Below are 14,467 nucleotides of genomic sequence, written 5' to 3'. Positions count from 1 at the left end.
ATAATACTTTTAATTGAATTTCATTAGTTGTTAAAAGTTTGTTAATGAGTCTACTACTTCTGCAATCACCTTGTGTTTGCCATTAGATTTAATCACTTAGCTTTTAAGAAATTATGCTATTCAAATACTTGGTTCTGAAGAATGGTTGCCTGGGCTTGTTTTTTTGGTCTGGTCTAGTGTTTTCTCGAAATGTCCCTATTTTCATGCTTACATAAACGTGTGGTTCCTAATCCTTAGGCTTTAATGCAGAAATGGTCTTTCATATTTGTAACTATGCCTATGTTAGAGTTTGGACATTTTTCTAATTAACTATGTATCATTTGTTTTCATGGCAGTTTTAGAGAGAATATAATAGAGTACTTACAATCCCTACAGGAGTTGCTAACAAAGGTATTCTTCCCAACTATTTTCTTTGATCACATTCATGATAGGACTAAATTGTCTTTTAGTGCAACCTACTGTGAGTTAATAACATGTTTGACAAATAAATTGTGATATATATAGGTAGGTAGCTTTGAAAAGCTACAAAATTTGCATCTTAATTTACCTAATAGAATATTTAATTGGTTTATCTTTCTATGTGAAGTTGAGATATGAGATATCATGGATAAATCATGGATACATGCTGATAGAAGGTCTATGGAGTATGAGGTGGGAGTTGAGAATTTTTTGAGGTTTGCATTAGGGAATGCTGCCAATTGTGACTACTTGCATTGTCCTTGTGTGAAATGTGGGAACTTGCGTAAATGGTCTGTTAGAGTTGTAAGGGAGCATCTGTACTTTAACGGTATTGATCAATGGTATGAGAAGTGGATATGGCATGGTGAAGAATCTGTTTTTGGAAGAGAGGGATCTGAACATGGTGTCTTCGGGTCTGAAACAGTTGACATGTGTGAAGGTGCCTATGATAATTTCTCCGAGGATCCAGATGAGTTTAGGAAATTTGTTGATGAAGGAGAGAGACCCTTATACGCTGGTTGTGAAACTTATAGCAAGTTATCTGCGTTGGTCAAATTGTTAAACTTGAAGGCAAAGCATGGGGTGACAGACAATTTCTTTTCTGATATGTTGGTTGCTTTTGGAGACATGCTTCCAAAGGGAAATGTTCTACCATTGTCTATGTATGAGGCGAAGAAAACATTGTCTGCTCTAGGAATGGATTACCAAAAGATACATGTTTGCCCGAATGATTGTATCTTATATCGAAATGAGTATGAAGATGCAACAAGGTGCCCCAACTGTGACCTTCCTCGGTGGAAGGTAAATAAGGGATTAATTGAGAAGGAAGGGGTGCCAGCCAAAGTCTTGTGGTACTTTCCACCCATTCCAAGGTTTAAACGAATGTTTAAATCTTGTGAGTCATCAAAGAACTTAACTTGGCATGCCGATAACAGAGCGAGTGATGGAATGATGCGTCATCCAGCTGATTCTCCAGCTTGGAAGTTGGTGGACCATAAGTGGCCTGATTTTTCTTGTGACCCTAGAAATCTAAGGCTCGCCCTTTCGCCTGATGGGATAAATCCACATAGTTCCCTCAGCAGCCGATATAGTTGTTGGCCCGTCATCTTGGTGACTTATAATCTTCCTCCTTGGTTATGCATGAAGAGGAAGTTTATGATATTAACATTGTTGATTTCTGGTCCTAGGCAGCCCGGAAACAATATAGATGTGTATTTACAACCGTTAGTTGAAGATTTGAAAGCACTTTGGAAGGGAATAGACGGAGTTTATGATGGATTCTGAAAGAATACATTTACTTTGAAGGCTGTACTTTTATGGACAATCAATGATTTTCCGGCGTACGGTAACTTGTCTGGTTGCACAGTTAAAGGCTATAAAGCATGTCCCATATGTGGAGAAAACACCGATTCTGATCGGTTGAAACACGGTAAGAAAATCTGTTTCCAAGGACACAGAAAATTCTTACCCCGCCACCACCCATATCGGAAACAAATGGCTGCTTTTAATAACAAGCAGGAATTGGGTGAGGCTCCTACACCTCTAACTGGAGAGGAAGTCTTAGAAAAGGTGTCGGGAATCAATTGTAAGTTTGGCAAGAAACAAGCAAAGAGCAGCGTGTGTGGCGAAACTCATACTCCATGTTGGAAGAAAAGATCTATCTTCTTTGACCTTGAATATTGGAAGTCACTCTATATTCGGCATGCCCTAGATGTAATGCACATTGAAAAGAACGTGTGTGAGAGTATAATTGGAACTTTACTTAACATTCCAGGGAAGACAAAAGATGGGGTGGCTGCCCGTTTAGACCTTATGGAAATGGGGGTTCGACTTGATTTGGCACCAGAAATAGGGAATAAGAGAACGTTTTTACCGGCAGCTCCATATACGCTGACTCGGGATGAAAAAAGAGCTATATGCAAGTGTTTGTTAGGAACAAAGGTCCCACAAGGTTACTCTTCAAATATACAAAACCTAGTGTCCATGGAAGAGCTGAAACTTTTTGGTCTTAAGTCTCACGATTGCCACATTTTGATGCAACAACTGCTACCGGTTGCCATACGTTCAGTGTTACCAAAGCATGTGAGATATGCAATCACTAGGTTTTGTTTCTTCTTCAATTCTCTATGCAATAAAGTGGTCGATGTTTCGAAGTTGGATAAAATCCAAGATGATCTCGTTATCACCTTGTGTTTGCTGGAGAAGGTTTTCCCACCTTCCTTCTTCGATATTATGGTGCATCTAACTGTTCACCTTATTCGAGAGGTGAAATTGTGCGGACCTGTTTATTTTAGATGGATGTATCCATTTGAAAGAGGCATGAAAGTGTTAAAGGGTTATGTACGGAACCGTTTGCGACCAGAGGGCAGCATTGCTGAGGGTTATATTGTTGAGGAAGCTGTGGAATTTTGTTCGGAGTACTTGTCGAATCTGAAACCTATTGGACTTCCATCTTCTTCGCGCATGGGTATCCCAAACATGAGCAGACCGCTGTCCGGTGCTAAGGTATATTCAGTACAGCGTGAAGAATGGGAGCAAGCTCATCGTTTGGTTTTGGAGAATGCCTCAGAAGTGGAACCTTATGCCGAGTATGTCAATTTCTAGACTTAGCTTATTGTAATTTGATTTATTGTAAATTAAGTATCATTTACATAGTTATGAGTTATTGTAATCTATTTGTAGATTACATAAGTCCTACTTGAATGATATTCATTCAAGTAAGAAAAAGAGTGAGAAGTGGCTGCTAGAAGAGCACAACCGGACATTTATCTACTGGTTACGTGCCAAGGTAAATGTGTAACATTTTGAAAGCACAGTAATTCACTAGCTAGTACACTCATTTGGTGCATGTCCAACAATTTTAATAAGTCTTCTTTAAAATTTATTTGATTAGGTGGCATATGATATCAATCATGAAGAAAAGAACATAACAGACTCATTGAGGCGGCTAGCTGAAGGTCCACCTATGAGTGTGCTAAAATATGAGGGTTATGAGATAGGAGGGTGCCATTATCACACCAAGGCACGTGACGATGTTCGTGCTGTTCAAAATAGTGGGGTGAGCTTGACAGCCACGACCATGCAGGTGGCGAGCGCGAAGGATAAAAATCCTGTATACACGAACATGTGTTTCTATGGGGTTATCAAAGAAATCTGGGAGCTTGATTACAATGTATTTCGGGTGCCTTTGTTTAAGTGTGAATGGGTAGAGAATAATAAGGGAATACAAAATGATGAGCTAGGGTTCACTTTGGTTAACCTAAATAGGATAGGTCATAAGAGAGATGTTTTCGCTTTGGCTTCCCAAGTGAAGCAAGTGTTTTATGTAGAAGACCCTCTAAACTCTAATTGGTCAGTGATTCTTGCAGCCCCTAATCGTGACTTTAATGATAGTGCTTATGAGGCTGAGTTAGAGGACACAGTGTTTGACCACCAATCATTTAGCAATGGACTACCATCTGTTGATGATTTTGATGATCTCTTGGGTGAGGAAGTTGGCACATACAAGAGAGATAATTGTGAGGGTATTTGGATTGATTACTCCAAGAAAGCAAAGGATTAATTCATGTAACTATAAATGTATTTATGTAACTTGTGTTAAGTGTTAATGGTATGATATTCAGACTTTATTGTCCCCAAAATGTTATGTAATTTGATTATGTTAAAAGGTTCTAAATGCCAACAAAATTATCCATATATTTCTTAATCTATCTTTGTATATTTTTTGTCCTAACACTTGTTAGTTTCAACAGTTAGACAGCGAACATGGCTACACCAAGAAGAAAGAAAAGAGCTGCTGTCAAATCCAATGCCAAGTCAACAGCCAAGTCGAAGAAAGCTGCCACACCAAAGAAAGCTGTCACAGAGAAGAAAGCTGTCAAGTCACAATCCTACAAGGTATCAGCAGGGAAGAGTAATGAAGCAGATACAAGCAAGGATTGCTTGACCTCAGGGGAGACCATTACTGCTGCGGAGGGTAGCATGTCCTCTCGTGGTTCAACAAAGATGCATGACATGCTCGTGAGAAAAGCTTTAGGAAAAAAGCTGAAGGTGGAGTACAGTCCGCATGGGGTTCCAGTAGGAGCAACGCGTCCAGTACTAGCTTCCTACATAGGGGTTGTGACCCGAACCACAGTGCCCATCACTGATGAAATGTGGCCGAAAGTGGATAAAAATCTAAAGCAAAAAATATGGGAAGAGGTGCAGGTAATGTAGATCTTAACCTTACTTAATTATTAAATAGGCTTCAATTCTGTATATTTAACCATATTTATAGATACATATATATGTTTTATGTGACCTTGATGTCTCACCAATGTGGTGTTGGTTGTAGGGTGCATTTGATCTTGACCCTACAAGCAGAAAAATGGTGTTGGCTTCTGCTGGCAGCAAGTGGAGATCGTTCAAGACTGCATTAACAAAAAAATTCATTTTGCCGTACAAGGACGATCCGAAAGCACTAGAAACCCCACCCAAGGTGTATGAGTTCATTCAAAAAGATCAATGGACAACTTTTGTGGCTACCAGGCTTACAGATGACTTTCTGGTATTTATGTTAAACAACTCTGGTGGTTAGATATTGCATTAATGATGGATATGTATAATTGTGTGATTTACCTATGACTTTGTCCTTAAAGGTTTGCCCAACTTCTTGTTCTAACTGCAGGCCAAACATGAAGCTCACAAACAAATAACAGGCAAGCGAAAATATCATCATAAACTATCGCGCAAGGGCTACATTGGGTTGCAGGAAGACTTGGTACAAGCTCCTCCATAAATAAACTGTCTTCTCTTTGCTTTTGATTAATTGCTCACTAATAATTGGTCTAACTTGCTGGTTGTATATATGGATAGAGGAAGCAAAATGTTGAGGAAGATGAGATGGACCGTTCCCTCCTATGGAAGAAAGCTCGTGAAGACAAGAATGGGAAGGTGGATGATGAAGTGGCAGTGGTTGCCAAAGTCATTGTAAGCAGCATATATATGACCAAGTGTAAATTAACATTGCCTAAGTGATTGCTATTATTGTAATTAAACTGATAAATTAATTTTTGCAGGATGAGTTGTTGGAAAAAAAGAATAAAGGGGAGCTGAAGATAGAGGGTTCTAAGGATATTCTAACAATGGCTTTGGAGACTCCCGAGCATTCTGGTCGAGTAAGAGCTGTTGGGGGGAATGTCAACCCTTCAACTTACTTCAACATTCCGAGAAAAGCGAGGGATACAATTTCGAAGAATGAGTTGTTGGCCATTCTGAAAAAAGAAAATCAAGATCTATTGGAGAGGATTCAAAAGTTAGAGGAAAAGGGTGCTAGGAAGGAACCGGTGACACCCAATATTGTTCAAGGTCAAGGTATGGTGTCCGATAAAGCAAGCTGCTTTTATGAGGACAAAGCTAAGTATGTGGATCTGCAACCAGATACTGAGGATAAACAAAATCTGAAAGTGCAAGTGGAAGTGGGGCTGGATATGGAAGATACAAATAATGCAGACACATTGAAGGTAATGAACCAGTAATTGCTAATATTTTCATATGACATACATCTATCTAGCAGACTTCAATTTCATGGTTATGCGACATTTAGCTCACAGTATTGGACTTTTATGGTTATGAGACATTTGTCATCTATTTTTAGGGGAAATCATGCATGCTGGCAGTGGGATCCATCAACAACATTGTCGCATATGGTACTGTCGTTGAGATGAAATCTGAGACCATACATGGTGTTCCTTTGGCAAAGGACTGCTTGCGGGTTTCAATTGACATGGCCACTAATGTGGCTGCTTTGCTTCCAATTCCTGTGGGTGACGAGTTGGTAAATGTTGGTCAAGCAGTTGGAAGCCATGTGGCTTGGCCGAGGGAACTTATTATCGTTCAGCAGGTGAAGGTAATTAAACTCTCCCTACTGTAATTTTTTTAAGTGCCAAGTATACACTTCATGAATATTGATCTAAAGACTCAAAACTGAGTGTTTGTATTTGACACCATAGAAACAAACAAGGCAGGTTCCTATGATGGTGAAGGAGTTATTCAAGAAAGATGACCTTGGGAAGAAAGTTCCTAGCGAATGCAAGCTGCTGTATCGTTTCGCGAGGGAGGCGATGGCTACATCTGGAAAGGCTCTCACAACTGACATAGATGAACAAGTGTTTGGAGCTGTCCGACGACTTTATATCCTGAAAGAGGATATTACTTCCGTTATGGAGATGTCAGAATTATCAGCCTCGTGCATAGTTGTGTACATGAGGTAATTTAGGGAATCGTTCAAAATGTTTAAATATTTTGTTGCCCTTTTAAAACACTGTGATTTAAAATAATTCACTTATATGAATAGGCACCTATTTGATAAGCTTGTGGATACAAACATGGTTGAAATGGTTGCTTTTGTGGATCCGGCACGCATATCTAAAGGAGTAGGAAATGCAGAGCGTAGATCAACCTACTTAGCAGAACGCTTTCAGCAAGGAAAATGTGATCGTGTCTTCTTAGTGCCGTACAATGCTGGGTAAGGGTTTTAATTTGGTTAAACTGACTTTGAGTCTATGTTCTGCTGCCTTAATCTATGCATGATTATTATCATTTTTTCTCTTAGCTCGCACTGGATTTTGACAATTATCAATGAAGACAAAGACACGATATTTGTGTTGGACCCTCTTCCAAAACTGAACCAGGACGCAGACTGGAAGGAAGTTGTCAACACGTGAGTTGCTTTTTTGCCATTTTAAATCATTAAAATGCATTGCAAATTTGGTTACATATATTGTAATTTAAACATACTGATATTTTGTTGATATATTAGTGCCATTCGACAATTTAATGTACTTACGGGTAGGAACAGTCGGAAAACAATACAGTGGAAGCATCTTTATGTAAGTATATATTATTTAATCTAGTGGTTTGTTTTTACAAATATTTCTATCATTGGAAGCATCATGCATAATAACCATCTGCATGTCATTAATTGGATTCTGATTTTGTGTAGTGTCCTAAACAACCTGGTGGAGTTGAATGTGGTTACTATGTGATGATGTATATGAAGGAGATCATCGAGGACACGAACCTGGGATTTGAGACCAAGGTAGGAATCCAATTGACTCTTTGTTTATTGGATCACTTGTGAGTTTTTGTGTGTAGTGCTTTGTCAATCTTTCATTTTGCATAAAAAATGCAAGCTAATGATTGGTACCTAGCTAGGACTGGTCAATGTATATAGTTAATGGATTGTTGGCTTTTGGATGTTTGATTGGCTAAACCCTTTATTTGATATTATTGGATATGTTTGGAAGTCTGCCTTCATCATTATTTAATTTATGCAAAATGTAGGATAAATGATTGCTAGTCCATTGAATGGAAGATGTATATACATAACTAATAGATTGCACAGATAGGAACTATGGTATTTATGGATTTGGGACTACTACTTTGCATTTTTCATTTGAAGTTCAATTGGATCTACATACCTATTGGATGTCTGATAGTCTTGCCAGCTTTATTTCAAATATTGCATGTCTAGGTGACTTTGATAGCATGTAGGCTTATAACTTTATGCGCCTCTGCCTTCACTATTTTAATAGCTATATTGCATATATGTCTTGGTGATACTGTATGCAGCCTTATAACATGGCCAAGCTTAGTTTGAACACTTTAATTACTAGTTGTCTTTCAACTTGATTGGGCTTAATTATAGCATGGCCCAGCCTTATGCCTCATATTTATATATGTTAGGTTTATTTACTGTTTGTAATTGACTTGGTGCCTTCTGCATGTTTTTAAATGTTTGCAGTGGACTAATCCGACTAAAAAGCGAACCAGTTACACACAGGAGCAACTTGATCAGATCCGGATTGAATGGGGCAACTTTGTTTCTGCCAATTATATTCAGTAGATGACAGATGGAGTTGGTATGTGGGGTTTGGACATTTTTTGGATAAGTTTTTGAAGCTAGCTAGTAGTGCTGCCATATTTGCCAATTTTTTGTCAAGGAAGCTTAGAACATGTGTTAGACATTGGCATTTTTGTGTGAATATTGAAGCTGAATTATATATAACCAGGTGTTGGCATTTTTTGTGTGAAGAAAGGTAACAAGTGCTGCCAATTAATATTTTGTAAATGAAGGCAGCCTTTAGAAGTGGTGAATCATGCACCTATTTTTGTGCAAGTGCATGGGCTGATTATTGGTTTTTGTAAAGGGATGCTATGCATGGGCTGATTATTGGTTTTTGTAAAGGGATGCTAGCTTAATTTAGATACTAGCTAGGATGGGATGATGTAATTCATTATGGATATATGCTCCATATTTTGGTGCAATGTGTAATCCTTTTTCGGAAAGTCTTGGAATACTTGTATTGGATATATGTTGGAATTAATGGTAATGGAATGGATTGAGATTGCACCAATTTCAGGCTTATATATATATGTAAATTTATATCTTTCATATCAGGATTGTAGTACAAATTCGATAATAACAGTGACATTATAGCACAAATTTCATATCAGTTTATGTTAAAAAAAACCAATATCTAAGTAACATTACAATAACAGTAAATATAAAAAACCTGATGTCCAAAATGGTCTTTTATATCAGTTATATATCAAATACAGATGTTTTCGATACATTCAAAAATCTATATACATCAGTTATAGGAGTATAAAACGACATCTAAGGTAACATTTCATATCAGTTTATGTTAAAACACAGAAATATAAAATAGCATAAATATCAGTTTACCAAAAACAACCAATATCTAAGTAACATTACAATATCAATAATTATTAACAAACTCGATGTCCAACATAGTTTTTTATATCAGTTACATATAAAATACAGATGTTTTAGGTACTTTCAAACAACCATTTACATCACCAAAACCGATATATAACATAATATAGAGATCTGTTCTTGTAGACTTAAACGATATCTAAACTAGTTAACAATATCAAAAATCACATAAAATATGATATGGAAATCATAAAAAAATACATTTAATGGGTTTTTCATATCGATAAATATATGATAACGGATGTCTAAATCAGATTTTAGATCATTTACATAGTAATTAACGATGTCTTTAGTGTCTTTAATATCAGTTTCAGAATCTTAACGCTCCAGAAAATTGGAAAACGGATATCTAAAGGGACCATTGGACATCAGAATGTAAACAAAAAAGATGTCTAAACTCATTTTAGATATCAGTGTAATACCGATATCTTAAGTACGTACATTAGACATCGCCTGCCTAGACATCGCCCGAAAACATGAAAAGACATCAGTTATTCACTGATATATAAGGGGGGTATTTGGCGTAGTGCAATAATCTATCATTTCTTACTTTGTCTTTTTCTATCTTTAGTTTCCTTGTAGTGTTTGAGTGACATTATAGTTTGTGTAATTGTACAAGTACTTTTTTTATATGTATAGCTATCAAGCTACTTTCAATTAATTTTTAGGGTGTTAATATTAGCAAGGGATGTGTGAATGAGTTTGCTATGACTTTGTAAACTCCAATTCCAATTTACTGAATTCATGGATCTTTTTGAGCTGTCCATAGTTGTGGATTTAATTGGATGCAAGCAGGGATTTAGTGAGATTTAATTCCAATTGGATGCAAGCAGAGCTGTTAAATTTTGAATCAAACAAACAACAGTTGTCAATTTAAAAATATTGTGTTAGTCAAACCTAGACAACGATTTTAGTTGAATAACCATTGTGTTGGTCAAACCTAGACAACGGTTTTAGAGGAAAACAAGTTGTGGATAGTGAAATAACACAACGGTTTTAGGTTATAAACGGATGTGTATATGTGATTAAAACAACATTTTTTAGTTAAATCTGTTGTTGGCATATGAATTACACAACGGTTTTAGATTATCAACAGATGTGTATATGCTTTACTAACAACATTTTTTAGCCAAGACTGTTATTGAGTGCCTCTACTAACAACATTCCTACCAAATTTAACCTGAATTATGTAACGGTTTTTATAAAAAATGATGTTTAAAGATACATCGGACAACGTTTATAGCATATAACTATTGTTAGACATCAGCTACTACAATAGTTTTATATCTATAAACGTTGTGTATTCTATTGCGAGACAACTGTTTGGACGAAAATCAAGGTTTTTGATGGACTTTATACAACAGTTTTAAATTATAACTGTTGTATGTACTAACTCAGACAACAGTTAAAAACCGTTGTCTAAATATACTATAGTCGTCACTCGCCTAGACGACAGAATTTTGGGTAAATAGACAACGGTTTTTCACCGTTGTCTATTTATATTATTGTAGTAGTGATTGGTTTTGTCAACGGTGATCATTTTGTACAGGTACGGCTATAGATTGTGTAATTGTAAATTTATAGTAGAAAAATTGTCATTGCTAAATTATTCACTTAATTAATATGCGTAGGTACACTTGTCCCCGGGCCATCCTATGCCACCTATTTCAGATGACTGGCATAAACATGCCGACGCGTATGCCGCACGTGGTTGGTACATTGGATATCAAAATCGCCTTGAGGAGTTCAAGGGAATTAATGGTGACATGCCTACGCCGGAAATTGTGTCTCTTGATAATGATTGAATTTCAACTTAATTAAATCTAGTGATTTGTTTTTAACCTTTATGGCGTACGTACCATGTATGTGGGATGATATTAACCTTTATTAGATCTTGACTCATGCATAATATTATCATAATATGTGGTTATGACGTTTTTGTCCCTTTCAATCATAATATGTGGTGCTCCAATATTTGTTCGGATTGTTTTTATGCAATTTCAAAGTCACTAAATTAAGATGCTCCAATTTTAGCCAAAATAAAAAACAGAAGGTCCTAATTACAAATAACCCTCAAAATTAGTCATTAACTTTTGGCCCTTGTGTTCATTATAGTACATGCTACCTACGAGTTATCATGCAACCATTTTCTTACATTTACCTAAAATCAACTTGTCCATAATCCATGTCTGCCAACCAATTATAATTCATGTCCATAAAATGACAGCCATATCAAAAAAACTTCTGAACATGAAAGCGGGTGATCACTGCTGAGTGCGGCGCTGGTATGTCATGGTGTTGCTCAAGTGTGTGCCTTCCAAGATATGTTGTAGACTGTCAATCGCCCTGTAAAGGTGAGAGGGACGCCTTGTGGCCTCATCCTCGCCCAATGCCACAATAGGGCGAGTGATATGCAACATATGGTCAACACAGTCCTATAAGTAACAAAATCATATATAAGCAACAATTTATATACCATTTCAAAATATAAGCCAATTTGAGCCTAAATAAACAATTTTCACCACCAATTTCAAAATTTAAGCCTTTGGATCCATACCCTGCCAAATCCTGGTGCCACGGTCCTGTGGGGGTCAAATGCAGTCCTAAGTGCCGGATTTTGGATGTACGGATGAGATACATAATGGAACCACTGGAGGTGGCCGTCAACGGTGTCAGATGGAGCCTTCACTGCTACAGTGCGACTATCTTCAGACAATAAGTGGTACGGCCACCTCTCCCACGTACTATCAAAGTACTCGTAAAAGGGATTGTACGATTGCGCATAAGCACCTCGTCCACCACGCTGAGGAGCACATGGTGCAGGGGGGATCGTTTGTACCCATCCAAATTGCCTCAAGACTCTCTCGGGATAATACGGCTCCACAATGTCGAAACACTTGATCAATCCTATGTAGAATGCCACATCTAGTAATGGATGTTGTTGTCTACTAGATTTGTAGGGTTCCCATATAACCTGAAGAAAGAAAAAAAACAAAAATAAGTTAGTATCAAACAATTCATCCAAGAGCAACAAATGCAAAATTAAGTCTAATTTTTCATTATCACTATAAATATATACCTCATCCGCCTTCAAATCGTTAAGTCGTTGTCTCAGTTTCTGCACATCTTCACAAGTTGTCCCGGTATCCCTCCTCGGAGTCCATCGGAGCGCACGGGGACTACTCTCTAAGTAATTAATGTCATAGCCCAGACTAACAATATGATGCATATGCTCATACACCCATGCCTCCAACAAGGTCACATATCCACACATTTGCTTAACCTTAGACCTAGAAGCAACACCTAACTGCCGATATAGGAAAGATAAGGCCTCTGCACCCCATGCATAATGGCTAATGGTGTCGAGATTAGTAAGTAATCTTAGATACTGGACTTGTACCCTTGTGCCAGTCTTATCGGCACAAAGGGTACATCCCAATAAGAACAATAAATAGGCTCTAGAAGCACACCTCACTAGCTCATCATCATCTGTATCACACACATGGCCAAACCTCGACCGTAACCACTCGAGACGCACATACTCACCAGAATAGTCATCCAACTCCGATGTGGCATCTGCCTCACTCACCCCTAAGTATGTTCTCAATAACAAATTTGATGCAATATGATCATGAGGGGGTGTAGAAAGTGATAAACCCACAACCGGAATTCCCAAAATGTTTGACACATCATCTAGTGTGATGGTCATCTCACCGAATGGCATATGGAAAGTATTAGTCTCAGGCTGCCACCTCTCAACAAAGGCTGAGACCACTACCTTATCAACAGTACGGTACGAGCATGACACCAGTGGTCCGAGCCCAGATCTAATCACATACCCCTTCACATTGTTATTATCATTTCTACTCCACAAGTCCCATGTGCGCAGCTTTGTTGTTTTGGACATGCATCTTAGGGGCTCACGTTCTTATTTTCAAAAACAAGCCACAAGTCAATTACAATATTGCAAACTATATAGTTATAAAATTTTAAATTATATAAGTCATTATGTATAATCTCTAATACTTCATTTTTTCCAAATGGAGGCAGCAATGTGACTGTTGAAGCTCCTAAGCAATGACATATCAGTGGGACCTCCAGGGAAAGCCCCATCTGGATCATTGTTGTCATCTTCTATTATATTCTCTTCTGGCTGGACATCATCCCCCTTCTCTTGGTAAATAGTTTTGCCCGTTTTCCTATCCCTCTCTGAAGCTGTAGGACGTGTTCGATCTTCATTTGCAGCACCACCTCTATAAGATCTACCTCTACAAGTTTCGCCTCGAGCAGATTTACCTCTAGATGCCCCTCTCTTATCCATACCTATATTCAAAAATTGAAATCATGTTTGGAATACAGAGAATATAAGTTATCATGAAATATAGAATAAGAGAAAAGTGTATGTAAAAATATTTTATATTCATGTCATTCGGCAGATGTCTACCGAAAATTTCAGATATATTCGGTAGATGTCCACCGAAATATTAAGATCCATTCGACAGACACCCACCGAACATATATCAATGTTTCGACAGATGCCCGTCGAATGGAACCAACAACAGTTAAATCAATATATTCATTCGACAGAGACCCACCGAATGACATTTGAAATTTCGGAGGATATCTACCGAATGAATGTAAATAATTCGGAACTGAACTACCGAATGAATTTGTAAACACATTTCCACCAAATTCTGTTCGGAAGTATACTGTCGAATATTTTGAAATAATTCGACAGTATACTTCCGAACAAGTTAAGAAATTTCGGTACACCAGTACCGAATGAAATTCGAAATCAGATCCTATTTTGCAGACACCCACTTTCAAAATCTCATTCTAATTTCTCTAAAATATCACATATCTGTGTAATTGGAACGCCAAATATATATATTAATGCATTACACAACCCTAAACCCGAAAATTTCAGTGTTGACAGAGGAGGAACCACCTGAAATTGTAGAGGAGGAATCGGCGGTGGAGGGGAGGACCGGCGACGGCAGGGAGGAACGGCAACGGCGGGGAGGACCGGCGACTGGTGGTGTGTAGGCGGGGGTGGGGTCTGCGGGTAGGCCAGGGGGTGGAGTCTGTGGGTAGGCAAAGGTGGGGTATACTGGTGGGGTGTTTGTTTGGGTGGGGTAGGTGGGTTTAGATAGTAAAAATGATGTATTTTGTGAAATTAGGGATATTTTTGTCATTTTAGGGTGGTTAACTCAGTAGAAATTAAAAAAA

The 14,467-nt window shown here is 37.8% G+C and overlaps 3 protein-coding genes across 3 annotated transcripts; all 3 read left to right on the top strand.

Annotated features, from left to right (window-relative positions):
• The first annotated feature begins 603 nt into the window (after window positions 1-603).
• Window positions 604-1,743, top strand: LOC147299299 (uncharacterized). Its single transcript, XM_086230067.1, has one exon. The coding sequence runs from the start codon at window positions 604-606 to the stop codon at window positions 1,741-1,743; it is 1,140 nt and encodes a 379-aa protein (XP_086086193.1).
• Window positions 1,744-2,160: 417 nt separating this feature from the next.
• On the top strand, window positions 2,161-4,021 carry LOC147299298 (uncharacterized). Its single transcript, XM_086230059.1, has 3 exons — window positions 2,161-3,047; window positions 3,142-3,247; window positions 3,353-4,021. Exons 1-3 carry the CDS (start codon window positions 2,176-2,178, stop codon window positions 4,019-4,021), a joined length of 1,647 nt encoding a protein of 548 aa, XP_086086185.1. The 5' UTR covers window positions 2,161-2,175.
• Window positions 4,022-4,224: 203 nt separating this feature from the next.
• On the top strand, window positions 4,225-6,710 carry LOC147299297 (uncharacterized). The gene is made up of 7 exons (XM_086230051.1): window positions 4,225-4,665; window positions 4,793-5,005; window positions 5,126-5,218; window positions 5,314-5,427; window positions 5,517-5,960; window positions 6,095-6,346; window positions 6,450-6,710. Exons 1-7 carry the CDS (start codon window positions 4,225-4,227, stop codon window positions 6,708-6,710), a joined length of 1,818 nt encoding a protein of 605 aa, XP_086086177.1.
• The last annotated feature ends 7,757 nt before the right edge of the window (window positions 6,711-14,467 follow it).

Source organism: Dryas octopetala, chromosome 1 (genome assembly GCF_963921425.1).
Source record: "Dryas octopetala chromosome 1, drDryOcto1.1, whole genome shotgun sequence".
Lineage (NCBI taxonomy): Eukaryota > Viridiplantae > Streptophyta > Magnoliopsida > Rosales > Rosaceae > Dryas > Dryas octopetala.
The sequence above is the reverse complement of the archived record's forward strand: the minus strand, read 5'-3'. Positions and strand labels throughout refer to the sequence as shown.